Source organism: Oreochromis niloticus, linkage group LG5 (assembly GCF_001858045.2).
Source record: "Oreochromis niloticus isolate F11D_XX linkage group LG5, O_niloticus_UMD_NMBU, whole genome shotgun sequence".
Classification (NCBI taxonomy): Eukaryota; Metazoa; Chordata; class Actinopteri; order Cichliformes; family Cichlidae; genus Oreochromis; species Oreochromis niloticus.
Genome location: NC_031970.2, coordinates 34,542,038 through 34,563,194, shown reverse-complemented (window position 1 = coordinate 34,563,194; position 21,157 = coordinate 34,542,038). Strand labels below are relative to the sequence as shown.

The 21,157-nt window shown below is 43.2% G+C and overlaps 1 protein-coding gene across 9 annotated transcripts in view; it reads right to left on the bottom strand.

Annotated features, from left to right (window-relative positions):
- Window positions 1-21,157, bottom strand: part of plekha6 (pleckstrin homology domain containing, family A member 6) — a 191,807-nt gene that overhangs the window by 115,486 nt on the left and 55,164 nt on the right. For all 9 annotated transcript variants that reach the window (XR_003220236.1, XM_025907519.1, XM_025907513.1 and 6 more), the window contains one exon: window positions 13,687-13,759. Coding sequence is in view for 8 of the 9 variants with exons in the window: in XM_025907519.1 (XP_025763304.1) it covers window positions 13,687-13,759 (73 nt within the window). In the remaining variant the exon portion in view is untranslated. The remainder of the gene's footprint in view (window positions 1-13,686; window positions 13,760-21,157) is intronic.

Here is a 21,157-nt window from a genome sequence, read left to right as displayed (position 1 = left end):
ATGGTGGGGCGTTTGGAGGTGGTTTTGGTCCTAGTGCACAGTGGGCACGCTTAATGCCGAGGGCACGGTCCGGGCTGAAGTCCTTGCCCAGCCAGTCCTTGATCAGATTTTCAACAAAAGTGGTCACAGACGAGCCCTCCGAGTTTTCTGGTACACCGTATATCCGAATGTTTTTGCGCCTAGCACGACCCTCCATATAGGACACCTTTTCTTGCAGTGCCCATTGATTTTCCAACAGCTGCACGAGTGTGTCCTTAACTCCAATGTTGCAGCATTCTGCGTCGGCTATGTTTTCTTCAACTTGCTTTAACCAACCAGTCACCTCCTCTACCTGATCCGTAGTCTCAAGTAGTCTTTGGTTAATTTGTTTAGAGAGTTCGTCCATTTGCTTCTTTATATCCTCCCGAAATTCTGTACGGAATTCTTTGAAGTCACCTTTCAGTTCAGCTTGCAGTGTAGCCTTTTCAGCCATCAAAACACTACCCACAGCACCCTGAAGCCAGTCCAGGCCTGCGCCTCGGTCGCCATCTTGTCCCGATGCAAGGCTTGCCTCATCAGCCGTGGCTTCTTTCTCCTTTTCACAATCACAATCAGGGATGTTTCGTAGTCCATATCCTCCTTTCTTAGATTTATCCCTGCTCATTATTGTGTTGAAGTACAGCAGTTTAACCCTAATAAAACTCTCGAGTCCAGGGAAATACACGGTCGGTGCCAGAGGTTATGCGGCCATACTGTGTTATGCACCACCGGACGTTCCCAGTGTTGTAGATTTTATGAACAGTTAGAAAATGCCGGTCCACATTTCCCTTCTTCGGAATTGCAATGGTAGACTGGCAGATAAGGCAAACGCACTTTGAATATGACACTACGAAAAAAAAGTCCTCCTCCCATTCAATATGGAAATGGTAGGTTTGGTTTTGTACTTGGTCCCGAGCCCCCACTCATTTTTATACCCTTTCTTGAATTTAGAAGAAATAAATTGGAGGCTAACTAGGCAACTCAGTAGCTTGCTAGAGTTTTGCAGCACTTGGCGCGGCTTTATGCGCTTGCGTGATTACCCATGTGTTAGAAAAGGTCAGATGTCAGACTGGCTGCCCTGTATGTAAATCAAGTGGCAAATTTCATAGTGAGCATGGATGATAGCCTGACATCTATTTTTTTTAATGCCATGCGATCTACCCACCCTACCTTTGGCATCGACTGGTAGATCCTTATTGACGTATTGGGCACCCCTGGTCTAGACAGATTCAGGTGATCAGTGATGTCCCAAGCTTGATTTGGTACGTCACAGATTCAGTACCTGATTAATTGGTCTAAGGACTAGTGGGATTTTCTGTGTGTTTTTGTGGCGATTTTGTGAGAGAGAAAGTGAACCAGTGTGTGAGATATTGAGAGTCATGGAGCCAGCGAGGAAGAGAGGACTTTCTGCCTATTCCTAAATAAAATCCCAATGAATAACTGTATATGTGTTGTGTTTTTATTTTACCAGTTCAATATAAATTCTACCTCATAAACGCGAGTAAGAAATACACTACACATAAAAGTTATAATAGATTATATCTAAATGTACCTGTCCACTGGTTAATTACATAACCACATGGAGGCAGGACATCACAGCCCAAGCACACTCCCTATCTATTATAAAAGTGTGTTGTACGTTATCATACATAATGCCACAAGCAAAGACAGACCATACCATGGCACATGTTTAAACAAGGAAGGTTTAGTCATCAACATTAGGTTAGGTCTATTTGATTAATAAACAGAATCCCAATGTCACGTGATATTAAACAGAAGTTGTTGCATCAGCTCTCTTGAGTGGGCAATCATAATGAAGCAGTTCATTTCAAGCTGTAGATTCAATCTGCTCTTCATATTTTCGTCAACCAGATGCCACCAAAGAGGACTGTGTTGAACAGCTTTTCATAATGAATCCTTTTTCAATAAAAGCTCCAATACTTCAGAAAGCTTAATTTGGCCATCACTAGCTGATGGCTAACCAACCAAACTTAGTAGTGGTGGACAAGCAAAGGAAGACTGCTGTAGTGACAGGTGTCGCTATAGCAAGTGATAGCGACATCAAGAAAAAGAAACACAAGAAACTCAAGAAGTACCAAGGGCTGAGAAAGGAGCTCGAGAAGATGTGGAGGTGAATGCATAAGTGGTCCCTGTGGTTATTGGAGCACTTGGGGCACTGACCTCCAAACTGCAGATCCCAGGAACAACATCCGAGATCTCTGTCCAGAAGAGCGCAGTCCCAAGAACAGCAAAGATACTGTGCAGGACCCTCAGGTTCCCAGGCCTCTGGTAGAGGATCCGAGCTTGAAGGATAAAGACTGCCCACAGGGCAAGCAGGAAGTTTTTTTTTTTTAAACACAAGATGATTTACAAAGTGTTATTTTGGGAAACTTGCGTATCTGGCATACTGTCCATAAAAAGGGAAACCAAGCAAACCAAGGAAAAAGAAAAGAAATAACAAGAAATATGTGATTGGTCTTAAGGTCATGTCCTTAAGAAACAGGAAAAATAAAATCCAGCAAAGCTCTGACACAGGACCTGAGAGATGCATCAGCTGATCTATCTACTGCTGAAGTGTCATCAGAAATGACCTCAATACAAAAGTGGCTGTCAAGAAGTCATTCTTAAAGAAGGAAACAATGGCAACAGGTTACAAGATACTAAAACCTGAGTTCCTCCTGATGAATCCATGAGAGTGTGTGTGTGTGTGTGTGTGTGTGTGTGTGTGAGTGAGTGTGAGAGAGCGAGAGAGAGAGGCCTAAGAACTGTATTTGCACTGGTGGCTGGTTGACGCTCACCCCTGAGTGCTGGTCAGGACACGAGACTAGAGACACTTATTCTTTTGAGGTAATTGATTGCAGGTTTGTAAGCAGGTAGGTGTATGTGGTCCTATAAATCCACAAAAGAACATTACAGTGGTGTCAGTTCACTGACTTAGGGAAATGTAATATGCAAGTTAGTTCTAAAATACAGTGCACCAAAATGAAGCACATCTATATAATATTTGTTATATACACAAAGTAGTAACTATAAATGATAACCAATGAAAGTCAGACATTTTTCCACCATGCTTCAACTGAATTATTTTTTTTTAAAAAACAAAAAAAACCCCACACATACACACACACACACACACACACACACACACACACACACACTTGGAATAGGCCCACACAAAAATGATGGTACCCACAACTTAAGCCACAACCTTTTGAGGCAATCACTGCAATCAAACGATTCCTGTAACTGTCAATGAGACTTCTGCACCTTTCAACAGGTATTTTGGCTCACTCCTCATGAGCAAACTGCTCCAATTGTTTCTGGTTTGAAGGGTGCATTTTCCAGACAGCAGGTTTCAGCTCTTTCCAAAGATGCTCAATAGGACTGAGATCAGGTCTCATAGAAGGCCACTTTAGAATAGTCCAATGTTTTCCTCTTAGCCATTTTTGGGTGTTTTTACTTGTGTGTTTTGGGTCATTGTCCTATTGTAAGACCCATGACCTGCGACTGAGACCAAGCTTTCTGACACTGGCCAGCACATTTCTCTCATTGTACCCTACACAGATTCAAGACACCCTCTGCAAGATGCAGCAAAGCAGCCCCAGAACATAACAGCGCCTCCTCCATGTTTCACAGTAGGAACTTTTCTTGATATGCTTCATTTTTCCATCTGTGAACAGAGCTGATGTGTCTTGGCAAAAAGTTAAATTTTTGTCTCATCTGTCCACAGGAAATTCGCCCAGAAGCTTTGTGGTTTGTCAACATGTAGTTTGGCATATTCCAGTGTGGCTATTTTTTTTACTTCTTAAATGATTTTTCTGATCTGTTGGCTGAAATTATGCCAAAATACAATCACGTCCTTATTGTTGGGGACTTCAATATTCACCTGTGCTGCCCTGACAAGCCAATGGCAAAGGAATTTTTAAATCTTATTGATTCTTTTGATCTTGTGCAACCTTTGTCTGTGCCTACACAAAAATATGGGCGCACGTTGGATCTTGTTTTAACTCACGATTTACCTGTCTCTAACTTTCCACTGTTTTGCCAATGACTCCCACATTTATTTCCCCAAATTTCCCACCCAAACTTGGTTTGTATCCTCTGCTGCTTCTCTTCAGTGTGGGGTCCCACAGGGTTCAGTTTTAGGCCCGCTTCTTTTCTTTCTGGATTTCTTTCCACTGTTACGCCAATGACTCCCACATTTATTTCCCACTTAAAAAGATAAAAGGCTTCTCAGTAGACCGTCTGCCCAGATGCCTTGATGAAATAAGGGCCTGGATGGCTTTGAACTTTTTACATTTTAATGAGCAGAAAACAGAAGTGATGGTTTTTGGTGGCACTTCTGAGACCACTACTATAGATCTTGGTTCACTGGCACAGTATGTTAAACCAGTCATCACTAATCTGGGAGTTAAAATGGAGGCAGATCTTAAACGTGAAAGCCAGTTCAGAGCTGTTGTAAGATCTCGCTTTTTTCATTTGAGGCAATTAGCCAAAATAAAGCCCATCTTATCAAAACAGCTCTTTGAGACAGTAATCCATGCCTTTGTTACATCTAGGCTCGATTATTGTAACGCACTTTATTGTGGGGTTAGTGATGCATCCATTAGGCGTCTGCAGGTTGTGCTAAATACTGCAGCTCGTCTTTTCACTGGAACAAAAAAGTCTGAGCACATTACCCCATTTTAATTTCACTCCACTGGCTACCTGTACATTTTAGGATCATTTTTAAAATTCTTTTATTTGTTTTTAAATCTCTTAATGGCCTGCTCCCCCCCTCTCGGAGCTACTACAACCATATACACCTGCCCGTTCCCTTAGGACCGCCAATCAGCAGCTCCTTAAGGTACCAAAAACTAAGTATAAATTTAGAGGTGCTTTTACTGTAGCTGCTCTAAAGTTGTGGAATGATCTGCCCTTGCATGTTATGCAGGCCTCTTCTCTTTCTGAATTTAAAACTCTTCTTAAAACATATTTATTTGCTGAAGCCTTTGGCACTCTTTAAAGGGTTGACTCAATTTGTTTTAACATGTTTTATTTTATTTTATTTTGCTTATGCTATTTATATGTACAGCACTTTGTAAACCCTGGTTTTATGTTAAAGTGCTTTATAAATAAAGCTGGTATGGTATGGTATGGTATTTGTTTTCAACAATGGTGTCCTCCTTGGTCGTCTCCCATGTAGTCCACTTTGTCTCAAACAATGACAGATGGCGTGATCTGACACTGATGTTCCTTGAGCATGAAGTTCACCTTGGATTGCTTTAGAAGTCTTTCTGAGTTCTTTTGTTACAATTGGGATTATCCATCTCTTTGATTTGTCTTCAATTTTCCTCCTAGGCCACATACAGGGAGGTTGGCTACAGTCCCATGGATCTTAATTTTCTAAATGATACGTGCAACTGTAGTCACAAAAACATCTAGCTCCTTGGAGATGGTCTTATAGCCTTTACATTTAACATGCTTGTCTATGATTGTCTTTCCAATTTCCTGAGACAACTCTTTCCTTCGCTTCCTCTGGTCCATGTTAGGTGTGGTACACACCATGTCACCAAACAGTGACTACCTGCAGCCCTATATATAGGCCCACTGATTCATTACAAGATTGTAGCCACCTGTGATGCTAATTAGTAGTAACACCTTGAATTAACATGTGCCTTTGGTCACATTATTTTCAGTCTTTTCTAGGGCTACCATCATTTTTTGCCTAGGTCTGTTCCATGTGTTTATTTTTTTTAATAATTCTGTTGAAGCATTGTTGAAAAGTAATGTCTGATTTTCATTGGTTAACATTCATATAATTTTTTTTTTATTATTACTTTTGTCAGATTAAAGTTATTTCGGTGGCCATTGTGAGTTTTTCTTTCATTGACCGAAGGCTACCAACAATTTTGTCCACATGTGTACATAACTCTACATTACCACACATGGTGCATTTGTTAACAGCATTAAATACAGGAAACTACTCAGTGTCTGTCAAAAACACAAAATGTCACATGGACATATGCTTTGCTTGATAGCCACACCCCAACTACCCCATCTATGCCAGTGGGGCGCATTAATGTGCTTCCCAGTCTAGTAGCTGACGCGTCACTACAATAACATGTAAGCAATTTCATAAAGTCTGCAATAAATTACTAAATCACACACACATACTTATGTGTGTGACTCCTCCAGAGACTGTCATTCAGGGACATCCGTATATTACACTTTAAATTACACAAAACCAGTCTTCCTCAGTACCTTCATGCTGTTTTAGCATACCTTGTTATGCTAAAAGAAACCCAATTTGCTGCTGTGTTGCAAATTGCTATATTAAGGGAAGATTTTACATTATTCTGATGAATTTTATGTATATAACATCCATGATTCATCTGAGGGCACTTTGCATTTTTTTTAATAACTTAATGTTGCTAAATTGAATTTAATTGTTTGACTAGTGTGGTGACCAAATCTTGGATGACTTGGAGGATGATTCGCCTATAACTGGAGATGAAGTCATGAACATAGTTAGACAACTGCAAAGTGGCAGGGCATTTTTCCTGAGTTCATGAAGGCTCTGGATGTTATAGGGCTGTCCTGGCTGACACTTCTCTGCAACATTGTATGGAGGTAAGCTAGGGTAGCAGAGAGGAGAGTCAATCCAGTAGTCAAACCTAAGATTCAGGAGGAACAATACAGTTTTTGTACTTATCATGGAACACTGGACTAGCTCTTTATCCTCTCAAGGATAATTCCAGCTTATTCTACCCAAATGGGCCGGAAGAGAAGAGTGAGGGAAGTCTGGGCTTTTCCGCTGGGTTCCTGCCCCAACCCGGGTAAGTGGTAGAAAATGGATGGATAGATGGATGGTCTCTGGAGGTAAATGAAGGGCAGCAGGTGGTGAAGAAATAAAAGGAGTGCAGGAGTACAGGGAGTAGTCGACAGTGGGCAACCAGGTAGGCGCTTCATCATGAAGCATGTGGAGGATATGGAAGATGGTTTGGCTTCCAGTGACAAAATATAAAAAAGACTAAGACAGGAACCTGGAAACACATCTTGTGCAAAAAATTGTTTCTATGAAATTTTTTAAGACTTTCTTTAAACTGTCCCTGGAAAGTAGAAATAAAGGTATAGAAATATGTATCATATGTGTAGTGTAGTAACAAAAGTCAGCGTAAGTAATATGAGACATCAGCTATTAATATCTAAGGACAAATAAGAATAGAAAATAGACACAAACTGTAAATTATAATAATTCAGAGTGAGTGCTACGAGGTGAGCTAACTGTCCTCTTTTACTAGCAACTCTGGGACAAACTGACTAAGAAGACACTGCATATAGTCTGAATATCTTACCAATCAGCCTGAATCCTCATTTACTCTTGTTTTTGTTGCTGCACCTAATGAGAAACGAGTGATTCCTGATGACTTGTCTTGATGGAGTCATCCTCCTTGCCACATGGCCAAGCTGGGCCCACAACAACTCAATAGGGTTCAGATCCACAGACTGTGATGGCCATTCTATTAAAGTCAGAATTCTGGCTGACTGTTTTTTCTTTAAATATTGTGGACATATTTTGGAGATGTGTTTTGGATTGTTATCCTGTTGCAGGATGAAACCAACAAATGCTGCTATTACTTCGCCAAGGTCCCTTCCACTCTGTACACTCCTCTTTAGTAATCTAGGAATAGAAAACTGTTTCTTGTAGAAAACTTGTTCCTAGCAGTTTAACTTGTTTGGATTTTTAGTGTGCCTGCCTATCACTCCCACTTATTGGCTCCACTTGCACTTGCTCTACAATCAGTGTGTTAGGAGGAAAATAGTGGCACAGTCTAACCAAGTCACTGACATCTATTATTCTGAAAAAAGGTTACAAAGCCATTTCTAAGATTTTTGGGATTGTAGTGAACCACAGAGATGAACCTTTCCTTGGAGTGACCAGCCTACCAAAATATCTCTAAGAACATATCAATGACCGATCCAGCAGGTCACAAAATAAGCAAGAGCAACATCTGAGTCCCACTTGCCTCAGTTATGATCAGTGTTCATGATTCAAAAATAAGAACAAGACTGGACAAAAATTGTATCTATAAGAGAGTTCCAAGTTGAAAATCACTGATGACCAAAAAAGAACAAAGTCTCATCTCATATTTTCCAAAAACATCTTGATGATTCCCAAGATTTCAGAAAATATTCTCTACGCTGTTAAAAATCCCAATTCTTTGATCTTCAGGCTGAAGGAAGAACAACAATAATGCTCAATCGACAATCATTTTAATCAATACAATTCTCTTTATTCTGTACAAACACTTTAAGCATTACAAATGTCTGGACGGGAGATGTGCACGGGAGGGGGTCCGGCAGATCTCGAAGTGTCTGACCGTTTCACACATTCTTTCACTCCCTCTCAGTAAGCTTCAGTTACGTCCTTGGCTTTCTGTGCAGTATGTTCTCCCTAATCACAGAAATAAGGCCATGATTCTACACAAACAGCATTTCTTACAAATCAGCAGTATAATGTATCATAAAAAACTATAATGATTCCACAATCTTTAATCAGAGGCAGACATCAAAGACATCGACAACCTTTGTCTCTCAAAACTAGATGCCTGCTAATGCCTCTCTGTCTCCTGCCTCCCTATCTCGTGTCCTTGCTGCCCACTTCTTCGCACACTATGTTCTCCTTGCTTTGGCCTACCAACTCCTTATCCTACTAACGGCAGCTTAATAGGGGTGGGTTTTAATAATCGATTCATCGATTAAAATCGATTCTGGCTTGGATAACGTGAAATCGATTCATTAAAATCCTGAATCGATTTTTTAATATAAATTTGTTTTGCCCAAAACGCCAGAATCTCAGGTGAAACCTCACAAAATTTCAACAACCACCAAACAGCTAAGACAGTAAATGAGAGCAGGTACACGGATTCTGCACAAGGACATAAACACACCCGACGGGCGCTGCAGCTTTAAGTGGCTGCGCGCGCTCCCGCGGACGGTAATCACTTTCTGGCAGACAATCACTTTCTGGCACAACAACTGCACGGACACGGTCAGGGCTGAAAGCCGACAGCTCGCTGATTCTGATGTTTCGGCGGGTCCGCGCTTTGTGTTCACGCCCTTTTTGCGCTGATTCTAAAGCTGTTAGTTTTATCTCTCTCCAAACAATATTGACCGAACCAGCAGCAAAAGAAGATCCAAATTACGCTTCGCATAAACATCGTCATGAAATCACTCTGACTTTTACTGTTTTGCTTCACCCACGATAAAATCACACTTCATGCACAGCTCTCTCTCTCTCTCTGTCTCTCTCTCTGTACTTCAAGAACAGTTTCCCGTCTAAAATTCTGTTTTCTGCATTATTCGCTTGCTTGTTACGCACAACTCTACCGTTGTTTACAGCGCTGTCCGCCGCTGTTTTTTTTTTTTTCGTTTTACATACTTCCGAAAAGAAAACCTAATTTCTGCCGTTCAATACTGAACAAATTTAAACTTTTTAAAATTATGCAAAATGCAAAGCGCTTAGCCGTGTCTCTAATAAAACCGCTGTAACGTCAGAGGTAATGTTCATATGTTGATTAATGGTTTTCTTTCGTTTTTGATGTACTGCAGAATATTTTTATAAAATCCCAGGCCAGGAAAACCACCTTCATGTTTTTCTGTTTTATCTTCAGCTACTTTGACACAAAGGCATCTGCTGTGACGCTCACACCTTTGATAAAGTCTTGCGTGTGTCAGCTTCGTTTTTATAGATACAAAAATATGTAAATGTACTGATCTGAATTATAATATTTCTGACTGTCAAAATTTCCCAGATTCAAACCGAATTTAATTGAATCGAATCCAATTGAATTGAATCGAATCGATTCGGGACCTTGTGAATCGGAAACAAATCGATTCAAGAAATCAGTGACGATACCCAGCCCTACAGCTTAATGTCGCCTCTGCTTCTCACATACACCTCTGACCTATTCTCCCAACTCTGTGTGTGTGCTCTACCTGTGAATGTTTAGCAACTTGACCTATGAGCTACTTAAATGAATAATGAATATAATGTTTTACTATGGTTAATACAACTAAATCCCTAATACTACTATAATCTATTCTTACAACTCGTAAAAATGTTGGGTTATTTTCATAACTTTACTGCTGTGTAAAAGCCGTAGGTTCATAATTTGGGTTATTGTCACCAAATATTGGTTCAAAAGTCCCAACTCAGGAGTTGGATTGGTAATGTGCCGGGTTAATTCACTCCACAGCTTGACTAAATCTGTTGGGTAATAGGTTGGGCAGCTTTGATAAAATATTGGGTCAAAATCTTACTCAGTTGTTAGGGTTGAAGATAAGCCTCAGAAAAAGCCACATCATTCTTCACAAACTGCCTTTTTCAATTAGTATGTGACCTAATCAGATATCACTGGACTTCTCCACTACTATGAAATAAAACATGGTAACTAAAAAGTGAATTCTAACAGTCTGAAAATCAAAGGGTTAATAATGCAATTTATTGGTTTAATCTAGAACTTTACCTACTCATTAAAGGTTTTTTAACAGATAACACCAGCTAGCTTGTGATGAAGAAAGCTATTTCTACTTAAAAATGCTTAATATCATTGTTTAAAGTTATTATTTGAAATGAGGCTGAGGTTGCTCTGTTTGACAAACTATTTAGAGATCACTGTATACAGAACAAAGAAAGTATGAGATTGGGTGTTGCATTTGTGGGAAAAAGGTTTTAACAAAAAAGGAACACAGTCTATCTAAACTATTTAATTTCTCGGTCCATATTTGACCCAGCGTTGGGTTACTGAGGAGGAGTTTTGTCTTTGGTATGAACCAGTTTTTGTCTGAGTGTGTTGCTGGGTCTGAATTACACTGGGATACCATGCTTGGGGAAAACTCTCCTGAGTTTCTCTGATGCACCAGCTACATAGGGGATGACAATGTTGTTGCGTTTGTCTTTCTTATCTTCCCTAGCTGGTGTCTCATCTTCTTTTGGGCCATCTGACCTCAGGAAATCACATGATAGGGTGGGGCCAGGTTTCACAATGAGCTCACCCGAAACCTTAGCTGATTGGGACCTACACCCGTTTTCTCACCTTGGCTCATGTGATTAGGTAGAGCAGAGGTTCCCAAAGTGTGGGGCCCGCCCCCTAGGGGGGTGCAGAGCCATTGCAGGGGGGCGCGGTATGAAAAGAAAAAAAAAAAAAAAAAGAGCGCTTGGACACTGTGGACAGGTTTTTGACGGGGCTCCCACATAAACGCAAAGCAGGAGATGAAGCATCGCCAAATATGTTTCCAAACCAACTTCCTTCCAAGCCAAAGACAGGAAAATATGGTGAAGCATATCTTCCCTTTGGCTTCACCTGCACAAGTGCCAAGGTAGGTCTCCCCTGCAAAATTAGTTTCCCTGCGTCGGGAGCAGCGCTGGGCTCTCCAAATCACCGACAAACAGGATCCCACATTCTTGATTTTTAGTTCACAAACACTTCTTGTAATGACTAACTACTCCTGACATTTTGGACATGTTAGCTCTTTATGCAGTAAAGTTACAGTGGGATACAAATAATATCAGGCTGATCCTGCCGTAATTTGTTCCCCCGGTTCAAATCACGGACAAACAGTATCCCACAGCTGTTTATCTGTTTAAACCCATTTTGCACAGAGAGACATTTTTTGAAAAATGTATTGATAGCAATGTTGAATATTATTACACAGGAAAAAAAACAACTACACGTAAAATAATCACACCGTGACGCCTCTGCCTTTCTAAATGCAGGGACAGTAACTGCGTGTGTATATGTAAGCGTGTAAAACCTGCAGATAGTCAGATTAACAGTATTTTGTCTCTATCTGCCATTCTGCAATTCATCTCCTGTAAACAATAACGTGGCGCACAGCGTGACGTGAAAAGAGGCACATAGCTTTGACGTTGCGTGACGAACTCTGTAATCCTCGTCCACACGTAAACGCAAAAAAGGAGTTTTAAATAATCTTCGTTTTCGGTGAATCGCAACGCCGTTTACGTGTTGACAAAAAGCCCAAACGCATAGAAACAGCTGCGTTTTCAAAAATACCCGTGTAGGTGTGGACGCAGCGTAAAAGAGTTAGTAGTGTATTTTATTACTACCTGTAATTTATTGCCGTTTACTTGTATTTGCTTAATTGTTTACTAAATGTTTGAGGTGTGAAATAAACCGCAATGGAGTTTGTAAACAAAATATGGGTGTGTGTGTTTGGAGGATGTGTTTGTGCGGGGGGGGGGGGGGGGGGGGGGGCGCGAACATTTTTCTTGTGAAAAAGGGGGGCCTGGCAAAAAAAAGTTTGGGAACCACTGAGGTAGAGGATCATTAGGGGGTCCTTTGTGTCCCTCTCGGGGGGACACTTCCACAGGGTTTAAATCTGGGACTCTCCACCATTTGACCCTAGAACTGAAGAAGCTTCTCGGATGAGAGGTGAAACGTCTTCAAGAAACTTAAAGAAGTCCAGACGCTTTTCTTTGCAAGCTCTTTAGACTACGATGACCTGGATGACTGAGAACCTTCACAGACAAACCATCCTTTACATTACTGCCACTATGTTGCTACATATAATCGTTATAGTCACTGATACCTGAACTTGTTTCAGTCTCGTAAGAGACTGCAGCTCTCTCTGTTTTAAGGGTGTGTCCATCTTCCATTAACAATAACTTGACCTGGGAAGACTGAGAGCCCACTGGCTTGTTTTTGGTTTGCACCTAAACTGCTGCTCTTTCATAGGAGATCAACATGCATGACGAAGTACCACAGCCACACTGAGCTTTTACTGCTTTGAGCTCGTGTTGTTTGCAGGCCTTTTTGTAAAAGTCAGCACACACTGTATGGCATCGTATTCACATTGGTTCTTCTAGCATAATATCTGAAACTATATTATTATATTCTCTTACAAGTCCATCAATCTATCAATTTTCTTCTGCTTATCCATGGCTAAGCTGCAGCGGCAGCAACAAAGAGAAGCCCACACCTCACTCTCCCCAACCACCTCCGCTAGCTTATTTGGGGAATCACCAAGACATTCCCAGACCAGATGTGACATAAGCACTCCAGCGGTCCTTGGTCTGCTCCATGGCCTCCTTCCAGTGGGATAAGCCTGGAAAACCTCACCCAGGAGGCATCCTAATCAGTTGCCCAAACCAACTCAACTGGCTCCTATCAATGTGGAGAAATAACTTTACTCTGAGCCCCTACTAGATGGCTCAGCTCCTCACCCTATCTCCAAGGGAGAGCCCAGTGAAACTTCAGAGAAAGCTAATTTCTGGCACTTGTATGTTTGATCTCGTTCTTTCGGTCCCTTTCCAGTGCTTGTGACCATTGGTGGGGGTCAGGACGTAGGCCAGACTGATTGAGAGCTTTGATTTTATTCTCAACTGTCTTCAGCAAAACTGACTGGTACATTGCATCATCCACATCACTGCAGCTGAATACTCAATCTGTCTGTCAATCTCCCGCTCCCCGCACTCATGAACAAGACTCCGAAATACTTAAACTCATCCACTTGGGGCAAGAACTCCAACCTTTTCCGGCTGACAAGTGGTTTGTCAACAGGCTGGCACACAGCACATCACTTAAATACAAGCCATTGCTATTTGTGTAAACTGAAAATGATGGAAACTGATGGTCAGTTAGAAGAACCTAATAAAGTACAAACCTTTGAAATAGAAGAGACACCTGTCAGTGAGCAAAAACCACCTCTTTTTCCACTGCTTCAGTCCACTGTTGGCCTATATGGATCATAAATCACACAAACACATTTTTTTTCATTAGCATTTATGAAAAAATGTCCAAAAATAACCAAAAAATATTATTGTGAAGACTCACAGAGCTCGATAGCCTTTAATAGAAAATAATAGCCAAGCAAAAAAAAAGAGAGAGATTTTTATATCAATTAACAAAGTGATATTTATGCTTTATATAAAGAAGAATTCCATTTAAATTCAATTTTATTTATACAGCACTTAATCACAACAACATTTTCCTCAAGGTGCTTTATATTGAAAGATAGACCCTACAATAATGCATACAGAGAAAAACCTAGCAATCATATGACCCCATATGAGCAAGCACCACTAACCAGAAGGTCGGTGGTTCGATCCCAGGCTGCTCCAGTCTGCATGCCAAATATCCTTGGGCAAGATACTAACCCCACATTGCTCTCCGATGCGTCCATCGGAGTGTGAATGTGTATGAATGTTAGATAGTTACTTAGCACTTAACCTTAGAAGTGCTTGTGTGAATGGGTGTGATTGGGTGAATGAATTAGTTGTGTAAAGCGCTTTGAGTGCTCGGACAGAGTAGAAAAGCGCTATATAAGAACCAGTCCATTTACCATTTACCATCTGAATTAAGAAGCAGAAAGTTAGCGGCCATCCAGGTCTTTATGTCTTTAAGACATTCCTGCAGTTTAAGTAATTGGTGTGTGTTACCTGGCTTCATGGATAGATAGTTGTATAATATATATATGTATAATGTAAACGGTATTGGTCCTAGCACTGAACACTGTAGAACTCCATAATTAACCTCAGCGTGTGAAGAAGACATTTACATGCACAAATTGGAGTCTATTAGATAGATATGATACAAACCACTGCAGCACAGTACCTGTAATACCTACAGCATGTTCTAATCGCTCTAATAGGATATTATGGGCGACAGTATCGAACGCTGAGGTCTAGCGGGACAAGCACAGAGATGACTCCATTGTCAGAGGCCATAAGAAGATCATTTGTAACCTTCACTAACAATAATAATGATACATTTTGGGATGCCTTTTAGAAAGCCAAGGTCACCTTACAAAAGAAAAAAAAAATAAAAGAGACAATAGTAATAAAAATATATAAAATAAGTTAAAATTGCAAAACAGAACTTGACAACAAATAAATTCAGCACAGTTTGAACAGATGTGTTTTGAGCTGTGACTTAAATACTGGAAGAGAGTCTATAGCTGTGTCCCAAAACATAGGCTGCATCCTCCTGAGGCCGCATTTGTAGACTGATTATGTCACAGCGACGCAACGAAGGCTGTTCCAATTCATAGACTCCTCCAAATCCAGCCGACAAATGCGTCCTCCATTTCCCCAGATTTGAAGGATGGGTTGGGTGTATCCTTCGTGGCCCACCATATCCCAGAATTCATAGCGCAGCCCAACCAATTCCAGTTTCCAACAATGGCGGCAGCTACTAAGTTTTAATATTACTCTTATTAATCTTTCTGGGTCACAGAATAATATTTTCAGGCGAGAAAGTAGCTGTGTAAACTTCAAATATCTGCTCGGTTTATCAAGACATCGCATATTTGCAAAAGTGCTCTGACATTTTCGGAGACCTCTGTTGTCCACCAGCTCGATAGCAAGCCGGGGGGTTCAATGGTCACTCGAGCCAGCGAGAACAACGGACTCCCGGCTTCATCGTTTTCAGACCCCCCGCGGTATTTCGCTACTCAGGTTAAGCATGATATATAGGTCACTCAGATAACTTAAAAATGTTATTGTCTGGCTTTTTTCAGTGTTTTATTTGTTTCTGAGTAAATCGGTTTGGCTGAGATCAAAGTTATTAGACTCGATTAGAATAAATAAAGCTTTATTAATCCCTCGGGTGGGTTCCTCTATGGTTTTTACACAGCTGAATAAACGTCAAACAGAAAACTGATTAAACAGAAGTATGAGATGGTTGAGAATTTACGGCAGTGTCCTGATATATTTTAGATAGCAAGGAGCAGACGGCTGAGTTTATTAAACTCCACCGACACAGCGGTGACGCAAATCTGAAGGCTAGACTGTCCCATTTCACAGCCTCGCACTTCCGGCCTTCTCGGTCTTCGAAGGACCCGGCCCACATAGACCATGAAGGCTGGTCCTCCGAAAGATGCGGCTTAGGTTTTGGGACACAGCTTATATTTCTTATGGCTGGAGGAAGAGAGTTCTGGAGCAGAGCGACCGAAGGCTCTGTGCCCCATAATGATAAGACGTGCGGAAGGAACGGTAAGATGAATGGCAGATGAGGATGTGAGAAGGCAGGAAAGAGTGGTGATTTGAAGCAGATCACATAGATAAGAAGGAGCAGATTTATGGATACACTTGTATGTGAGAAGTAAGATTTTAAAGTTTATCCTAGATTTTATGGACAACCAGTGAAGCTGCTGAAGAACTGGGGTAATATAATAATAATAATAATAATAATAATAATAATAATAATAATAACAATAATAATAATAATAAGTAAGGGGAGTAAGGAAGGGACAGAGTCGGTTAATATTTTACATAAGTGGAAGTATGCAGACTGGGTTATGTAATTAATGTGAGAGTGGAATGAAACAGTATTGTCAAGTATGATACCCAAACTCTTAACCTGAGGGGAGGGAAGGGTGGGAGAATTTTCAATGTTAATGGAAAAACTGTAGGATTTCGTTAAGATAGAGGCTGTACCAAAAAGCAAAACTTCTGTTGTATTACTGTTAAGTTTAAGAAAATTGGAGGAGAACCATGATCTAATCTCGATAAGCCAGTTTGAGAGGGAGGTAGGTGGGAGGGGTGAATTGGGTTTAGAAGAAATGTAGAGCTGGGTGTCATCAGCATAACAATGAAAATTTATATTATATTTTTGAAAAATATGACCAAGAGGAAGCATGTAGATAATGAATGAAGAAGGCCCTAATACTGAACCCTGGGGGCACAACAGCAGACACAGGATAGAGACTTGAAGAGTGTGATTTAAGTTGGATAAACTAAGTGAACCTGAGATATGAGGTGATACAGGCTAGGGGGGGGTTGACTAATGCCAATGGATGCTAACCGGTTCAGGAGGGTACTATGGGAAACTGTATCAAACGGTGCACTAAGATCAAGGAGAATGAGGATGGATAAGAGACCAGAATCAGCTGCCATCAGAAGGTCATTGGTAATCCTTAACAAAGCAGTTTCTGTACTATTATTGGAGCGGAAACCAATAATGTTTGATATGGAAGGAAGGTTGGAGATTGGCCTACAATTAGCTAAGACAGCTGGGTCTAGAGATGCTTTTTAAGTAACGGTTTAACAGCCAGCTTAAAGGCCTGTGGTACATAGCCGATTATTAGAGATAGGTTGATCATATTTAAGATTGAAGAATTAATTAATGGCAGGACTTCTTTGAGCAGTTTTGTAGGAATGGGGTCTGAAAGATACGTTGATGGATTGGAGGAAGTAGAGGAAGTAGTAGACCAGCTGCAGTTTATGGACAGTTTCATTAGGTAAACTGTAGAGAACAGAATTACAATACCTTCATAAAGACCCTGAGATGTTGTAGGGTTTTTATAAGATAAAGACCCAACAACATTAGAAAAAACCTGAACAATCACTGAACTCCCTGGGAAGGAAGCAGAAAAAAAGAGAGGAAAAAAGACCTTAACAGGAAGCCAATGAAGGGAAGCCAATATAGGAGAAATCTGCTCTCTCTTTCTAGTCCCTGTCAGGACTCTTGCTGCAGCATTTTGGGTTAACTGAAGGCTTTTCAGGGAGTTTTCAGGACATCCTGATAATAATGAATTACAGTAGTCCAGCCTGGAAGTAATAAATGCATGAACTAGTTTTTCAGCGTCACTCTGAGACAGGATATTTCTAATTTTAGAGATGTTGCACAAATGGAAGAAAGCAGTCTTACATATTTGTTTAATATGTACATTGAATGATATATGCTTGTCGGAAAGCACTCCAAGATTCCACACAATGTAACTAGAGGCCAGGAAGCAGGAAATTAGTAGTGATGCGCGAATCATGAACGAATCGTTCAATACTTGAGAATCACTTTACTGACTCATGAATCATGATTCACAAGCGCAACTGACTCATCCCTGTTGCTGTTAGCAAACTAATTTCATTAGTAGAAATATATCCAGCTTATAATTCAAATTGTGAAGAAAAATACAACATCCAGTATCTTAACAAAAACATTTCTGCTCTGAACTGGAAGAAAAAACCCTGAGTAGAAGCTCACATCAAGAAAATAGCTCCTCGGTTCACAGTAGCATCGCTCTGCTAACATGCTAACAGCACATTTGAGCTACTCACCCCCTCCCTTCCTGCGCTGAATCGTAGGGGAAGCAAATCACTCATGACTCACTAACCCCCTCCCTCCTGTGCTGAATCATAGGTCGTGTCCAAATTCATGGGCTGCATCCTCCTGAGGACCCGGCCTTCGCGGTCTACGTGGGCCGGGTCCTCAGAAGGTCGGATAGGCCGGAAGTAAACAGCTGTGAAATTGGACGGTCTAGCCTTCTGATTAACTCCACCGCTGTCTCGGTGGAGTTTAATAAACTCCATAAACTCCATAACAGGACGCTGGCGTAAACTCTCGACCATCTCACACTTCTGTTTAATTGGTTTTCTGTTTGACGTTTATTCAGCTGTGTGAAAACCAAGGAGGAACCCACCCGGGGGATTAATAAAGTTTTATTTTATCTAATCTTGTTAGGATGCCTGGGTCGTTGACCCAGGGTTTTTGGGTTTATTATATTATTTATAATTTCTAGCCTTTGGTTTCTTTGAGTTCTGTCTTATGGTTTATGTCTATGTCTTCTCTAGTTGCTCTGTCTCCCCTGTCAGCTGTATCCCCTTGTCTAGTTCGCGTTTCTGTGTATCCTTAGTTGCTATATCCCCGTGTCCAGTCAGTGTCTGTGTCTGCCCTGGTCCCATATCTCTGTTCCCTCTGTTGTAGTGCCTGCCTGTGAGTCTGTGTCTGTGTTATGTTTCCTGTTTTATTTTGAAGGTCCATGTCTTATGTTAATATATCTGGTTTTGCTTCCTTGTCTCGTTAGTCCTGATTTGCCCCAGCTGTGTTTCCCTCCTGTTGCCCATTCCCTGATTGCTCCCTCTATGTATTTAAGCCCTGTGTTTCAGTTTGTCATTGTCGTGATCTACTGTTTACTATGCTGTGTGTTCTGTCTGCTTGCCTGAGTTTATTTGGAGTCTCAGTTTTGTTACCTTTTTTGAGTTCAGCATTAAAGCTGTTTTGAGTTCACCTTTTTGCCTCCAAGCGTCTGCACTATGAGTCCACCATTCCTGCCTGCACACAGCCTACACCTAACAGAAGATCGCGACCAGAAAATGGACCCCGCAGACTCTTCTTCCTCGGAGTGCAACGCTGAGATGGAGCGGATGGTGAGCCTGCTTGACCGCGTCGCCCAATCCCCAGATTTGAGGACCATGGCAGTTGGGCTGAGTGCAGTGGATGCCGTCATTCGGCATAACCCTCGGCTTTCTCAGTTTGCTAAGGACACCAAGTTGGAGAACACCATAGCTGCGTTGAGAGAGCAAGTCAGGGCTAGTGAGCTTGCTCTCTCTCTCACTAACTCTTCCTCTTCGCTGCCCCAGTGCCACATACACTCCCTACCTGCCTCAACACTGCCACGGACTTCCTCTCCCTCGCCGCACCAGCCTTCTGCCTCCGCTGGAGGGTTCGAGGGGCCCGTCCAGCCTTCTGTTCCCGCTGGGGGTTCTGGAGAACCGCACCAGCCTTCCGTCTCCGCTGGAAGGTCTGAGGGGCCCGTCCAGCCTTCTGTTCCCGCTGGGGGTTCTGGAGAACCGCACCAGCCTTTGTTCGTCTCCGCTGGAGGGTCCGAGGGGCCCGTCCAGCCTTCTGTTCCCGCTGGGGGTTCTGGAGAACCGCACCAGCCTTTGTTCGTCTCTGCTGGAGGGTCCGAGGGGCCCGTCCAGCCTTCTGTTCCCGCTGGGGGTTCCGGAGAACCGCACCAGCCTTTGTTCGTCTCCACTGGGGGGTCCGAGGGGACCGTCCAGCCTTCTGTTCCCGCTGGGGGTTCCGGAGAACCGCACCAGCCTTTGTTCGTCTCCGCTGGAGGGTCCGAGGGGCCCGTCCAGCCTTCTGTTCCCGCTGGGGGTTCTGGAGAACTGCGCCAGTCCTTGTTCGTCTCCGCTGGAGGGTCCGAGGAGCCCGTCCGGCCACAGCCACCTGCCTCCGCTGGAGGGTCCGAGGGGCCCGTCCGGCCACAGCCACCTGCCTCCGCTGGAGGGTCCGAGGGACCCGTCCGGCCACAGCCACCTGTCTCCGCTGGAGGGTCCGAGGGACCCGTCCGGCCACAGCCACCTGTCTCCGCTGGAGGGTCCGAGGGACCCGTCCGGCCACAGCCACCTGTCTCCGCTGGAGGGTCCGAGGGACCCGTCCGGCCACAGCCACCTGTCTCCGCTGGAGAGTCCGAGGGACCCGTCCAGCTTCCTGCCTCATCAACTGGAGGGCCCGAGGAGCCCGTCCAGTCTTCTGCCTCATCAGCTGGAGGGCCCGAGGAGCCCGGCCGGCCGGCAGCTGTAGCCTCATCATCCTCGCCGGCTGCAGCTTCATCCACACTGCCAGCGGCGGCGGCTGCGGCCTCCGAGGCTTCAGCGTCGCCTGGTCCAGCTCCGGCTTCAGCGTCGCCTGGTCCAGCTCCGGCTTCAGCGTCGCCTGGTCCAGCTCCAGCTTCATCAGCGTCGCCTGCAGCGCCACCATCTCAGGCTCCCGCGCCTGCGCCTTGACAGTGCCGGCCTCCTTCCAGGCCTCTGATTGCACGTCCTCGCCCTTCCGGCCTGTCCGCCCTGTACGCCCTGTACGCCCTGCACGCCCTGCACGCCCTGCACGCCCTGTCCGCCCTGCACATCCTGTCCGGCGCTGTCCAGGCCAATGACTGGACGTCCTCGCCGTCGTGGACGGCCTCCTGACCTGCTCCGTTGCCGCCGGTGCCTACCGCCCGGCCGGCCTCCTGTACTTTTTTTCTGGATTCTTGAGCCGTCGTCCTCCGGGCCGGCCCTCCTGAACTTTGTGTGAACTGTTTTTCCTGGTCGCCTGCGCCTGTCGTGGGCCTGTGTTTTGTTGTGTTGCTTTCCGGGCTCCGGTGTTTGTACTTTTTTTGGTTTCTGGCTCCTTGTTTGGTTTGTTTCGAGCCCTCCCTCCTGTTTCCCCCGCCGCCCACCCTGGTTGGGTTGTTTTTTGTTGCGGTTTGGGCTGTCTGGGAGCCAGCCCTTTGGGGGGGGGGGGGTACTGTTAGGATGCCTGGGTCGTTGACCCAGGGTTTTTGGGTTTATTATATTATTTATAATTTCTAGTCTTTGGTTTCTTTGAGTTCTGTCTTATGGTTTATGTCTCTGTCTTCTCTAGTT